The 15000-nt window shown below is 44.6% G+C and overlaps 1 protein-coding gene across 1 annotated transcript in view; it reads left to right on the plus strand.

Moving 5' to 3' along the window:
- The window catches only part of tmc6b (transmembrane channel-like 6b), a 94534-nt gene that overhangs the window by 3629 nt on the left and 75905 nt on the right, over nucleotides 1-15000 (plus strand). Inside the window, exons 3-8 of the mRNA XM_080522340.1 lie at nucleotides 603-782; nucleotides 2373-2537; nucleotides 2649-2757; nucleotides 10479-10563; nucleotides 12670-12930; nucleotides 14251-14456. Coding sequence (XP_080378466.1) covers nucleotides 603-782; nucleotides 2373-2537; nucleotides 2649-2757; nucleotides 10479-10563; nucleotides 12670-12930; nucleotides 14251-14456 — 1006 coding nt within the window. The remainder of the gene's footprint in view (nucleotides 1-602; nucleotides 783-2372; nucleotides 2538-2648; nucleotides 2758-10478; nucleotides 10564-12669; nucleotides 12931-14250; nucleotides 14457-15000) is intronic.

Raw genomic sequence — 15000 nt, forward strand, 5'->3', positions numbered from 1 at the left:
GGTGTGGTCAGGGTGTGGTTACGGTGTGGTCAGGGTGTGGTTACGGTGTGGTCAGGGTGTGGTCAGGGTGTGGTCAGGGTGTGGTTACGGTGTGGTCAGGGTGTGGTCAGGGTGTGGTCAGGGGGTGGTTACGGTGTGGTCAGGGTGTGGTCAGGGGGTGGTTACGGTGTCTTCTCTATCACTCTGCCCCACCAGGGGAATGGCTGCTGTGCTGGTGTAAATACCGAGGACTCTGTGGGTCACTACAGTGTGTGTATGTGTGTACGTGTCTCTGTTCGTGTGCGTGTGTGTGTGTGTGTGTCTCCGTTCGTGTGTGTGTGTGTGTGTGTGTATGTGTGTGTGTGTGTGTGTGTGTGTCTCTCTGTTCGTGTGTGTGTGTGTGTGTTTCCTGATGTCAAAATGCACTGATAGTATTAATGTCCTTTAGATATTGTACATTTATGTGAACATAAATAAAGCATTTAAAATGTGTGTGTCTCTGTTTGTGTGTGTGTGTGTGTGTGTTTGTGTGTGTGTGTGTGAGTGTGTGTGTGTGTGTGGGTCTCTGTTTGTGTGTGTGTGTTGGTCTATATCACCCATGCTCTCTGTGTTCTCCCCCTCAGACAGTGTGGCCTATCTGGCGAGCCCCGGGCGTGAGAGGTGGGGGGGGAGGCGGGGGAGCGGGGAGGAGCAGGGGAGGGGGGAGGGGGAGGAGCAGGGGAGGCAGACGAGCCCCCTGGTGGAGGAACGCTGGTCCTCAGCCACCCTCCGCGTCCTCTCCTCCATGCCCAGCCGCACCATAGGTTAGTCACTCCTATAACACCCGTATGTAGCCTCTATAACACTGTTATAACACCTGTATGTAGCCTCTATAACACTGTTATAACACCTGTATGTAGCCTCTATAACACTATTATAACACCTGTATGTAGCCTCTACAGGGCTTGACGCTTACCTTTTCCCCAGGTAGCACTGTGCTACCATGTTGAAAAATGTTGTAGCACACCAAGAATTTCAGTAGCACAATGAAAATTGCGCAATTTTCGTCAACAACGACAACAAATTATCATAATCATAACATATCAAAATGATCATAACCGGCTCTTGGCCGTAATAAAAATGGAGACTCACACAATGTAAAGGGGAAGTAAGAATATTAATTTCAGTTGGCCCACGGTTCGGTATGAACCTCGGTTTTTGGGTCACGGTTCGTTTTTTTATTTATTTTTTAAATGCTACTATTTATTTACAAACTGTTACTTTATTTTGCTTATACTTATGGAACTTTAACATTTAGACACATTCCAGAATATGACTGGTAAATTGTATAATATAAATATATATAAACAAAAAACACTTTCAAATGTAAAAAAATTACATAAACACTTTCAAATGTGACGTGTTGTGGATTGGAACTACGGATCATAAGCTTTCAAATGATGTGTCATACATTGAAATCCGAAAAAAGATGAAGTTAGAGTCATTTGAATGTTGTTAGACGTCAGGCACATATAGGGTTAACCTCTTTGTAATGAAACCGGAAGCAAACGCTGCTAGCAGCTAGCAGCTAACAAAACACAGCGCTACGAACTATGAGAGCTGTATCCCATATTACCCATTATGCGCATTTTAAGCGCATATAGGACTCGCGTGAAGCATTTCTGCGACACGCGTTTCTGTTCAGTTTTCATTCCCTCATCGCTTATACACATAAGTTTGACTGCGCATGACAGTTCAGCAGTCTTTTAGTCGCACTGGTGCGATTGAATGTATTTCCAAGTCGCACAGAAATATATTCACTCGCAAATGCGACCAAAACAGTCGCACTGTCGAGCCCTGCTCTATAACACTATTATAACACCTGTATGTAGCCTCTATAACACTGTTATAACACCTGTATGTAGCCTCTATAACACAGTTATAACACCTGTATGTAGCCTCTATAACACCTGTATAACACCTGTATGTAGCCTCTATAACACTGTTATAACACCTGTATGTAGCCTCTATAACACTATTATAACACCTGTATGTAGCCTCTATAACACTATTATAACACCTGTATAACACCTGTATGTAGCCTCTATAACACTATGACACCTGTATAACACCTGTATGTAGCCTCTATAACACTATGACACCTGTATGTAGCCTCTATAACACTATGACACCTGTATAACACCTGTATGTAGCCTCTATAACACTATGACACCTGTATGTAGCCTCTATAACACTATGACACCTGTATAGGAGAGCAGCATCTGTCTTTAGAATCTTCAGCAGACACACGTGTACATACACACAGACACACACACAGAGACACACACACACACACACACACACACACACACACACACACTCACACACACGTTTAACCTCTCTCTGGTGGGCAGGTCGTAGTCGGGGAGCGATCATCTCTCAGTACTACAACCGCACCATGCAGCTGCGCAGACGCAGGCAGAGCAGACCGTCCATACGGGACTTCTCCCGCTCTGCCCGGCCCAGCATCTGTGGCTACAGGGTGGAGAAGGACAGCCTGGAGGCCGACGAGGAGGAGGGTGAGAGACACACACACACACCTTTAAACTTTTTTGTATGTATATTTCTGGTATATTTATTGTGTCCGCGTGTGCGTATGCGTGTGTGTGTGTGTGTGTGTGTGTGTGTAGCGAGCAAGCGTGACCACCTGGTCAACAACCTCCAGAACCTGTCGCTCAGCGACCGCGTGAGGATGCTCAGAGCCATGCCCCTCAGCGTAGCAGTGAAGAGTGAACTCAGGTAACTGCTCCACTCCTCCTCCTTCATCTCTCTCTCTCTCTATCACTCCTCTCTTTAACCGCTTTCACACATACAGTACAAGCCTTCCCGGTTATTCCATGGAATTTCCCTGTTCCGGGGTATGTGTGAACGTGACTGACCAGGGAAATACTCCCAGGCAATTACCCTGGGTCGGGACCATGTATAATTCCATGGAATGTACCGGGTCAGCTTATGTGTGAACAGAAGCCTGAACATTCCCTGGTCCGCCACGCAAAGGGTTACGTATGTCTGACGTAAGACGTTATCACATGGAACAAGTTAACCAATCACAGCGAGGAGTTTCTCACTTGGTACTTTTGGTTCGCTTAGCTGATGGTAGGGAGCTGGCTAGTTAACCACATCACATCAGCCAAAGTAGTGATCAATATAATTCTACATTGATTGATCATTGTATGACAGCAAACCTCATACAATGCAGAAAATATAACAGGCTTCCCAAGTTTGCGACCATCCACCACGATGAAACCTCTGTCTTCCCCCGGTGAGTGACCAACCCTCCCGGGCAGCCTGCTCACACGCCGCGGCTCCATGGTTCTTTGGTGGAAAGACATTTTTAACAAACTCCCAGCAAAGTCTAAACACGAAAATCTGCACTCACTACATTTTCCAGTTGAACATAAACTAAACTATTTCAATGCTGCTATTGTTTGCGAAGTTACAAGATCCTTACATGCCGCAATATTTTTCAAAGGATGCAAAGTTTTAATGTACTGGAGACGTTGTAGTTGATCCCAAAGTTTTCAAACCCAGGCAGTGAGACCAGCAGGAAAACACAACTACATCTTCTATAATTCTAACTGGATAGTACTTTGTTTCCAATCATAGTTAGCTAGGTTACTTACTTAGCAAATGTACATTTTGTGATATAGACGCATTACGGAGCAGTGCACACACACCATCTCCTCCCACAGCTGTCCTGCATCGCGCCGTCAGCAGGGAGAGCCTGCAGCACAGAGCCCATAGCAATATGTCTAATTGAGTCAACTCGTATTATGCTTATCATCACCAAGTTCTCCCATACTGTGCTTTTGGACTAGTATAGTATGTTTATATCAATGGTAATCAAGTGCTTTAGTTGGCGAGCGCACTTGGTGATGGTAAGCAACTAATACGAGTTGACTCGCTGTTAAATTAATGTGAAAAATATTATGATAAATACATATAAAACGGAGGTATGATATATGGCAGATATATATAATATACAGCTGTCTCGTCCCAGTTCTGCATCCAGTTAAATGAGTGATTCAAGTAGATTGCGCAGATCCGGGTCAGAGCCGTGTGTGAAAGGCAGCAACCCGGTAATTGTCGGGCATGTGTGAACGGCCAAAATCTCTGGGATTCCATTCCATTTACAGGGAACTATGTGTGAAAGGGGCTCTAGTCACTCTCTCCTCCTCCCCTATCTTGCAGAGACTCTACCACTGTATACTCCTGTGCGAAAATCACTGGGATTCCATGTAATTCACAGGGAACTATGTTACATTTACATTTACTTTTTTGGCATTTAGCAGACGCCTTATTCCAAAGCGACTTACAATCGATACATTTGACTAAGCAAGTGAATCATCAATCCACCAGTCGTAGCAGGAAGAGTAATCTAGCTCAGGCCAGGGGCCATTGGCAGTCTCTGTGATAGAAGAAAAAAAAAAAGTAAAAAAAATAAATAATAATATATATATACAGTATATATATACTTTATTTTTTATTTTATATAGACACTGGAGAAACAGAGAAACAGTACAAGGGGGGCAGTAGAGGTCTTAGGGGATGTGTGAAAGGGGCTACAGTCACTTTCTCCTCCTCCCCCATCTTGCAGAGACTCTACCACTGTATACTCCTCTACCATCCCTCTATCCTTCTCTCTCTCACCTACCTGCCTACAGTCTTATCGTTGTTCATCGTAGTGAAATGCATGTTCAATTGGATTTCTGCAGATTGACTTGGCCAGTCAAGAACTTGACACTTTTTGGGCCAGAAAAACTCCCTAGTTGCTATGACAATATGTTTGAGGTCATTTTCTTGTTGGATGAATGAATTTGGAGGCATTTGCTTGTACTGGAGCATACAAGATGCTTCTGTGGACTTCATACTAGGGTTGGGCGGAATCACATTTTTTTACACTGTTAAACCGTCCCCAAATTTAACCACGGTTTACAGTATTAGGGGGTGTTCACACTTGACGTCTTTTTTTTTTTAGAAAAAAGCGCCGCCTTCAGCGCCTTTTTACATACAACCCTATGGGAAAAGGGAAAAAACTGCTGCTTTTTTAAAAAAGCGGCCGCCTTTTAAAAAGCGTGAGAAAAGCGCAGCTGCCGCCGCCTTTTTCAGTTGAACTGAACTTGACTTCAAAAAGCGCAGCCTTCACCGTCTTTTTACATACAACCCTATGGGAAAAGGAAAAAACGGCCGCTTTTTAAAAAGTGCAGCTGCTGCCGCCTTTTTCAGTTGAATTTATTTAACTTTTCAGAAAGGCGCTGTGTGTCATCAAGCGCCTTTCTGACAGCTGACCAATCAGGACGAGGAGAGTATGTACGCATGTACCTTCCCTAGTAACCAACTTCCTAGCAACCGGTGCTCCAAGGCATCAGACCCATCAAGATGGAGAAAAACAATGTATCAGTTGAGCAACTTGTGATTGCTGTTTCACATTACACCGAGTTGTATGACATGAGTCACAAGAGATACAGCAACATTCACATCAAAGACGCACATTACCTACTGGTTATGCGGAGTTATTACAGGCATGTGAGCTGCACTGCCTACTGTAATTCATCCGACGGCTCGTAATAAAATTAACGATGTTTTTATCAGCCGAGAAAATTAGTTTAATTCAAGATTTAAAGGGAACTGATGTTTATGATTGTATTTCAGTCTTCCTTTATATGCCAATAGGTTATTGTATGGTGTAATCATTCTAGATTGAGGCGTGATAAAGGCGGTCGGGTATATCCCAGCCCTCCTTCAGCCGCATGATGTGATCGGGGGAATTCGGGGGCGAGCGTTTGCGACCGCGCGTCTATTTCTGATAAAAGACTGTCGATCTCCTCCTCAGTAAAGTTTTTCTTCTTTCGTTTGTCTACCATCATGTGAACTCGTCAAAGGTGCTGCACAACACCTCAATCAAGCCTATTTATAGCACTTTATTTTCCGCAACACTGTTGCAAATATACCCAGTTCAACACAACACACCTTGTAAATATACCCAGCGATAGACTTGGTAATAGTCGTAGCCTCGGGGAGTAAAAGGGAAGCCTGGTCTGCCTCTTAGACATGACTACATCGTAATGATTACAAAGATGCCACTTGAAATGCATGAAATCCAAGTTTATTACATATTCACCTAGTATTTGACTGACTGTCAGTCACGAATGGTCCCAGTATTGTGGCTTCAGTTGGGTTGTAATTGTGCTTGCTGCAGAGCACGATGTTATTGCTGATATTTTTGTTTTAATCCTGTTCTTTTACCAACTGTTAAGACAACAATAAAGTAAACTAGCTAGCTAGCTAGCTAGCTAAAGATATTGGCCCCCCAAATCATTTTACAACTTGTTATAATTATGTTACGATGTTTCTCCGCATTGAAGGTATATAAGCAACGCAGGGTGCGCTCGTAAATTCGCTCTGAGAGCGCCGGAGCGCACACTGGGTTCAACGTCATAAAGGGACCAGGTAATTTGATTGGACAAGAAGCATTCCATGAGTGCTGATCAGATTTCCAGGGCGAATTTACGAACGCAGCTAGCGAACAGAAGACGAAAAAACCGTCAGATCAGATATATAAACAGGTTATTTTGATAAACTGGACACATTTTGGGAATATATATGGTTACTTTTCGCCTGAAAACATTAAAACTTCATAAAATGACATGTTAACACTTGTATTGCCAAAATTACAGCTTTTAGCCAATGGAGGTTAAAATGGACGATTTAAATTGCCCGCTGCTAGCCGGTGCGAAATGCATCCTGGGAAAAAGGCGGTGGCTGCGCTTTTTTCCCATGGGTTGTATGTAAAAAGACGGTGAAAAGGCGCTGAAGGCGGCGCTTTTTTCTAAAAAAAGACGTCAAGTGTGAACACCCCCTTACTGTGGGACAAATATGACCAGGTCTGGTGAAAAGGTCCTCCGTTTGTTTTTTTTAATAGTATTTAAAAATATATACAGTATATATTACGAAAGTTTATATATAGTGTTGAAGAGCCCACTCAAACAACAGTTTTAGGATCACTAAATACGTATAATTTACTGTATCGTCTGCCGTCCTTCTCCGTAGGCTACTGGATAAGTGATACCCATAAGTGATGGGGAGGCTCTGGCTCAGGAGGTAGAGCAGGGCGTCTAAAGGCCAGGTGACATCTAAGCGCCACTTTGCAACGCTTTGCAACTCAGTTCTAGAACTTGTTAGGGAAATATTTAAGTATCTAAATAGAAAATAGAAAAAGGTAGCCTGGTTTCTTCAAATTGTATAGAAAAGGTATTTAATTGTCTTTTGTAAAAGGAGAATAGTTTACAAGTACAACAGACAAAGTCTGTCAGTCAAACCGTTCTCAGAATTAATTTTTTGAGATAAGAGGAAATATTTATACACAGGTAACAGTCACGCCCTCAGGTGAGGTTCAAGCCAATCACAGACATTTTCTGTGGTTGGAGGGGGAGGGGGTCACATGACGCTAGCTGTGATGCAAATTATGAAGAGGTTATGGAGGATTGACCCCCGCTTTCTCTTAGGCTGTGTTCGGAATGGTATACTAGCATACTGCATACTAGCATACTCAATGAGTATATACTGCATACTACCTACTAAATTCATAATTAAGTAGGTTAAGTATCCGAAAACCAGCCGCATACTGCATACCTCCTCCCAGAATGCCTCCCAGAATGCATTTCGCCGGGAACGGCGAATTTAAACCTCCATTTTAAACCTCCATTAGCTAAGATATGTAATTTTGGCTTTACAAGTGTTAACATGTCATTTTATGAAGTTTTAATATGTTTTCAGGCGAGAAAGTAACCACATATATTCCCAAAATGTGTCCAGTTTACCAAAATAACCCGTTTATACTGTATATCTGATCTGACGATTTTTTGCGTCTTCTGTTCGCTAGCTGCGTTCGTAAATTCGCCCTGGAAATATGATCAGCACTCATGGAATGCCTCTTGTCCAATCAAATTACCTGGTCCCTTTATGATGTTGCACCCAGTGTGTGCTCCGGCGCTCTCAGAGCGATTTTACGAACGCACCCTACGTTTACCTTCACACACTCTACAGAAATATCGTAACATAATTACAACACGTTGTAAAATGATTTGGGGGGCCAATATCTTAAGTATATCTCAAGTAACTAGCTTACTATATTGTTGTCTTAACAGTTGGTAAAATAACATGATTAAAATAAATATATATGAGCAATAACATATCGTGGGCTGCAGCAAGCACAATAACAACCCAACCTGTCCGTCTGAAGCTACAATACTGGGATCATTTGTGATTGGGCTACAGGCAGTCAAATACTAGGTGAACATGTGTGTAAGACACAAATAAACGTGGATTTCATGCATTTCAAGTGGCATATTTGTAATCATGACGACTAGCCTGGTCTAAGAATGCATTTCACCATGTTAATGTAGTGAAAATACCACCGCTCATCCGTGATCAGACTTAGCTGGGGTGCTGCAGCTGAAGAGTATCAAATAGAGTGCAAGAAAGCAGCACCTGCACACTCAAATATGTGCAAAAAATGATGTTTATTGCAAGCTTTCGGTCCCCAGGCTATCGGACAATGTAAACAAAAGCTGTATGAGTTTGACGAGGCTGAAAGCGCACAGGGTTGCCAGATGGGATTGACAATTTACAGCCTAAACTTTCTATAACCTCAAAATCAAGTAGCCCATTCGGCGGTAACCCGCCCCATCTGGCAACCCTGGACGCAACTCTGCAACTCTGGACGCGAAATGCATTTAGGGAAATAGGAGCCGAGATAGTGTCCATCAAAACCGACTTCAAATTTCCCGGAAATAACTGCTCGCCTACTAAATTTCTCGCATACTCAAATCTTGCATACTGTACGTTCGGAACGTACTACATACTCAAAATCTACGTCATATCTAGTATGAGTAGTATGCTAGTACGCTATTCCGAACACAGCCTTAGACACACAAAGGTGGAAGAGGGACACAAAGGCCACAAACTGGTCTGGTCTGGTTTCAGAGTACTGGGCTTGGGGAAACACAAAGGCCCAGAACTGCTCTAGATGGCTCAGTCTCTCTAGGTGTAGGTTAAGAGAAAAGAGAGCAATTAGGTCTTTGTGATCGTTTAAATGTGTCTGTTGTTTCAGCCAATGTCAAGTTTCAAGTAGAGAAAGTGGTTTTCATTGTAGAAGAGGTTGAGGTTGTTTAAGTAGGTTAATTCTGCCCAGACAGTCTGACTGATAGTAGTATGACGAAATGTTTTCCCACTACATTCTCTGTTGAATGGGGAATGTTGTTTACCCGGCAAATGTTGTTTACCCGGCAAATTTTGTTTACCCGGCAAAAAAATGGCTGACAGGACCAGTGTTATTCTAGCAGTGTTTGCGGTTTGAATGATCAATAAACGACGAAGAGCTAGGAGACAACGAACATGGAGGCGGTTTTGGCTCTGCCAATTTATGCCAAGAATTGGGAATGGGACAACGGGACATCTACCGGCTTTCAACAATTTCACTCTCCTGTTTCCCGGTCAGTTCCATAATCTGGAGAAAATGGTGTGGCCGTTCATTGAACGCAATTTATGTCTGTTGCCATGGGAACATGAATGCTGTTTCCTGTTTGGCTGAAGACGTTCCATAGGATCTGGACGTTCTGCTGCGACTGAACATCGCTAGTGACGCCGTCACTTGGTTGCGCGCGCTTAGATGTGACCTGGCCTTAATGAGCTCAAGGTCGGCGGTTCGATCCCTGGCTCCTCCTGTCCACGTGTCGGTGTGTCCTTGGGCAAGACATTGAACCCCAAATTGCTCCCAATGAGTGGGCCAGCGCCTTGCATGGTAGCTTGCTCCCATTGGTGTGTGAATGTGTGTGTGAATGGGTGAATGAGAGGCCGTTGTGAAGCGCTTTGGAATAAGGTGCTTTAAAAGTGCAGTCCAGTCCATGTAAACAAACTTACGTCAAAAGCAAGGACTGTGTGATCATCTAATTATGTGTAGTTATGTGTTTTTAGCATGTTGATGCTCTATCAGCATGTTGGGATGTGCTAAACATGCTGTTAGATGTTCATAGCAATGTTCTTTCTCAGCTGCTAGCTAGCTACCAACGCGATGGTAGCAAACGTGTCTGTTTTGATTCAGAGCAATATTCTATTTGGTTCGAGGTGTACCAACATTCAACAACTTTCTTCAACCATATTCCAATCTATGACACATCATTTGAAAGCTTACAATCTGCATTTTCATCATCTGTAAACTGAAAAATGACCATGCCCCATTCACCAGACCCTGTCACTATTACAATCACAATTAAGACCAGTTAGCCATACACGGCCAAACCATGTTTCACAGATCAGGAGGTACGCATTGTTGAGTCATGGCCTCAGGACTCCATCACCGCTCTAATGTCGTTAGAAGACTCACATGATGTTATGTTGTCCTCTTCTTTGTCTCATTATTTTGTCTGCCCCCCCCCCATCCTCTCTCTCTCTCCTTCCAGGCAGTTGGCGTCTAGGAAGGGTGGACGCTCCCTCTCTCCCAGTCAGATCTCTTGCTACAGCCACTTCAAGTATTTCATCATTATCGTGAGTCTCTCTTGACCTCATTCTACTTCCTGTTTGGGTTAGAGTTAGCTGTTAACTTCCACATGTGCATCTTATGTACATAAGATTATGTACATATAAATGTAAAAGACATGTGCATCTTTATAAATGTAAAAGGTTTTTTATTTTAGATGAGTCCCACTCCTTCCGTATTTACTTTGTGAGACAGGAGGAGACAGACGAGAGGGAGGACAAGAGAGAGTAATAATAATAATAATAATAATAATAATAATAATAATAATAATAATAATAATTCATTGTATTTATATAGCGCTTTTCCAGGGCTCAAAGACGCTGGCAATATGGGAAAAACAGAAACAACAAGCAACAACAAGCAACAGATAACATGAACACATAGAACACAGAGTTAACAAACAGGCACAAGGAACAATTAACACAGCAATGTCCAGGGGGGGCGGGTGGCAGGGCTAGGGGAGATGGCTAGGGGTAGGGGAGGTTGTATGCATGGGAGAACAGGTAGGTTTTGAGGTGGGATTTAAAAGTGGAGAGTTGAGGGTGAGTCTCTGTTAGGGCTTTCACACCGGCAAAGAACCGTGCCGGTTCGCGTTCGCGTTCGGAAACCTCTGAACGTTGGTGCTGTCTGGCGAACGAGCCCGCGTTCATACCAGTGTAACCTGAACCATCCGCGTCATCAACGCTGGGTGATGAAGGGGCGGGATAAACAAACATTTCACAACTAGATGGCAGCTACTTCACTGGAAAAGAGGATAATATCTTCCACTACAGTATCTGAAATAAACAAAATTTTCTGTGAAACAAAACAAAAGACACTTTCTATATGCGTTCTTTTACTAATCAGCTGCTCCGTTACTGGAATAGAAATGGCTTACGAAATTCGCGTTCGCGCATGTCCGCGCGTGTGCGTGTGTGTTTGTTTGCTGAGCATGTGAGGAAGAAAAAGAGAATAATGAGACTTTTGATATTGTTTTTGATCACTAATGATTAGATTTAGATTAGATTACATTTTGTCTACTTCCTCCTTGCTGGTCTCTGCAGCCTAGAATATGACACACCCACTGACGACGTGACTGTTCTACGTTTTGGTTCGCGCTTGAGAACCACTATTTTTTGGTGCCCGCTGCGAACCAACTTTTCAGGTTCCGAACCAATTGAGCTTCGGTCTGAACGCGCCGGCCGGTTCCAGACTTGGTTCGCGAACGCGAACCGGCACGGTTCTTTGCCGGTGTGAAAGCCCTATGAGTGGTTGAGGGAGAGAGTTCCAGAGGCGGGGTGCAGCTCATGAAAAAGCACGGCTTCCGAAGCCTTTGAGTTGTCCAAGCGGGGAATTAAACCAGTCGGTAGACAGTATGTGTGCGCTAATGTCGGGACTTAGCCCTAGCTCTAGCCACGACTTAGCCCTAGCCTTAGTGCTAACCCTTATCCTAACCCTAACCCTAACACATAAGATATGTTCCATTTTAAATATTCAACACCTTGGACGCAGTATCCAGACAGCGTTGTATGTCACGTGGTAGGCCGTTTCTGTTTCAGTTTGTACGTTGTATTACACACCACACATTCCTGTCAAAGCTACCACATTCATCTGGTGTTTAGTGTGTTTTTCCTCTCTAGATGGAGTAATATCCTTGTTGCTCAATATGTTATGGGCGTGGCTGGGAGTGACTCACTTCTTTGACCACAAGCAGAGACTGCTTTGAGATTGTGACACACACACACACACACACACACACACACACACACACACACACACACACACACGCCTTGTCTTAAGGACTGTTGCAGATCATTTGTATTTACAATACTGTAAATCTCTCTCTCTCTATCTCTCTCTGTCTATCTTTCTACCCCTTCTCCACCACATCTCCCCCCTCACTCTCTTCCCTTCCCACCTCCTCCCCCCTCACCCTCTTCCCTTCCCACCTTCTCCCCCCTCACTCTCTTCCCTTCTCTCCTCCTCCCCCCTCACCCTCTTCCCTTCCCACCTCCTCCCCGCTCACCCTCTTCCCTTCCCACTTTCTCCCCCCTCACCCTCTTCCCTTATCCACCTTCTCCCCCTTCTCCACCTTCTCTCCCCTCTCCCCTCTCACCCCCCCCCCCCTCCCCCAGGCCCTGAGGCAGGGCTGGTACAGCGTCCTCTCCTTCCTGCACTCCCTCCAGCTGTGGCAGGTGGCGCTGAAGAGGGTGAGCGGCCGCTTCGGCACGGGCGTGCTCTCCTACTTCCTCTTTCTGAAGACCCTCCTCTTCTTCAACCTCTTCCTCTTCCTGGTGACGGGGCTGTTCCTGGTCCTGCCCCAGGCCGTGCGGCCCCCCACGCTCGCCCCCCACCAACAAGCCAGCTTCTCTGGGCTGGAACTGCTCACCGGAGGGGTAAGGACCCATCTTTTCTTCAGGCTACACTTCTTATCCACTCCCCCATATTTGGGGGGAAAAGTTGGATCTATGTTTAATATAACAGATATAAAGAGCTTACCTTTATCAATAATGTTCGCAAACATCGATGTCGCAAACGATTCATTACATTACATTCTAAACGTCCATATCGGGTTTTTTGTCGGCCGGTAAATAGAGTGCGAGTCACAAGCCCTTGTTTACAGCCACGTCACATAGGAAAACCAAGCATGCTTGGTTTCAACCCCCGAATTTCCATATCATTGGTCCTCGAAAGTCATTTTTTCAGCCTCTGCTCGATTCTATTGGCTCTGACGCTTCAAATGAGTGGTCAATCATGACATTTTGACCAATGGGTTCGGGAGAAAACTGACTGCGTAACCAGAGCTGGTGTGAAAACGAGGCGGGTGCGCAAGAGGGGTGCGCAGAAAACCGTGCAGGAGACCCCTGCTGGATGCAAGCAGAGTCTAAACATTTGGATTTGGATGCAATTTATACCTATAGTGATATGTCAATGAAATATAATCAATTTTACAGTCTTGATACATGAGAAAGTCTGATACACTGATGGTGCCAAAATGTCTCCAAATGGCACAATTTGGTTGTCCGCCTAAACATACCTGTACTAAAACAGGTACAAAGTTGCATTGGCTCACATTACTAGCATCTAATTTGGCACAAGTACTCATCAGCCCCTGGAGTACTGATTCCTAGATGATTTGGGCTATAAGGTCAGGTTTCCAAGCTGATATTCACTCTAAAAGCTGTTGTTTTTTTAGGCGGAGAGTGAATTTGAGATCTTTCACAATGTTCTAGCTCTATTTACTCTGACACAGTGACATATATTTTGATTCACTTCTACAGTCACCCCACAGGTGTTTGCTTTCATTCGATACCAAGATCATTATGAAGGCCCTTGTGATTGTGGAGATATTCTATATTTACTGTGGGCATGTCATTTCGAGCAGAAAACCTGAAAAATAGGACCGATAAGAACAGGTCTACTACACCTTAACTGTTCCTCCTGAGACATCTACTACACCTTAACTGTCCCTCCTGAGACATCTACTATACTAACTCTCAGAGTAAAGAGATCTTTGCACTCGATCAAATTTCAGCTAATATAAAACAAATTTAGCTGTTTTTCTGTGTAGGAAGCAGGCTAATTTACAAGCGGCCAACTAGTGGTCATTGTGTGTAAATAGCAGCTTGAGCATTGTAAACACGGGCGGCTTTTTTAGTAGGTAAATAAGGCACGGCTGTTCTAGTGTTAATCTCTCTCTCTGTCTTTCTTCTCAGGGTTATTTCTCAGAGTCGGTGATGTACTACGGCTACTACAGTAACTTCACCCTGTTTAAGGGATGTGGGGCAGCTCAGAACACCACGGGGTCCAACCACAGCCTCTGTGGCAGCGAGGGTCCGCGGCACTCCTACAACATGCCCCTGGCATACTTCTTCACCATAGGCATGGCCTTCTTCTTCACCTGCATCGTCCTCGTCTACAGGTGTGTGTGTGTGTGTGTGTGCGCGTGTGTGTGTGTTGTGCCAACCCTCTCACGAGGACCAGGGGAATATGCACACACCAGAGCTAGAGAGGTGAGGAGACAGAGAGGGTTTCTTTAGCCTCACGGGCCACTCAAAGGAACGGTGTGTTCAACTCATGTTCAACTCCAGGGTTAGGGTGTGCTTTCCCTGGCTGTGAGTCCCCGGCTCAAGGGTGGTGGTGAGAGGGATGTCACAGTGTGTGCTTGGTTCGTGCATGGTGCATGTGTGTGTGTTGAATCCCCCATCCCCCCCCCCCCCGCCCACACACACACACACACACACACACCCACACACCAGGTGGTGCAGCCCGTTTTATTGGCCATTTTAGGAACAATAATAGACAATAACAGTTTCCCCACATTGGGTTTGTGCTCCCCTGTAAGAGTACAGAGTGCAGGGGGAAACAATTAGGTGTATAGATTTTGCCGTTGGCCGGTTGCGGGTTACATTTTTGGCATTTAGCAGACGCCTTAGTCCAAAGCAGGGGCGTGTCCAGGGGGGGGC

Source organism: Nansenia antarctica, assembly GCF_963989245.1.
Source record: "Nansenia antarctica genome assembly, chromosome: 2".
Lineage (NCBI taxonomy): Eukaryota > Metazoa > Chordata > Actinopteri > Argentiniformes > Microstomatidae > Nansenia > Nansenia antarctica.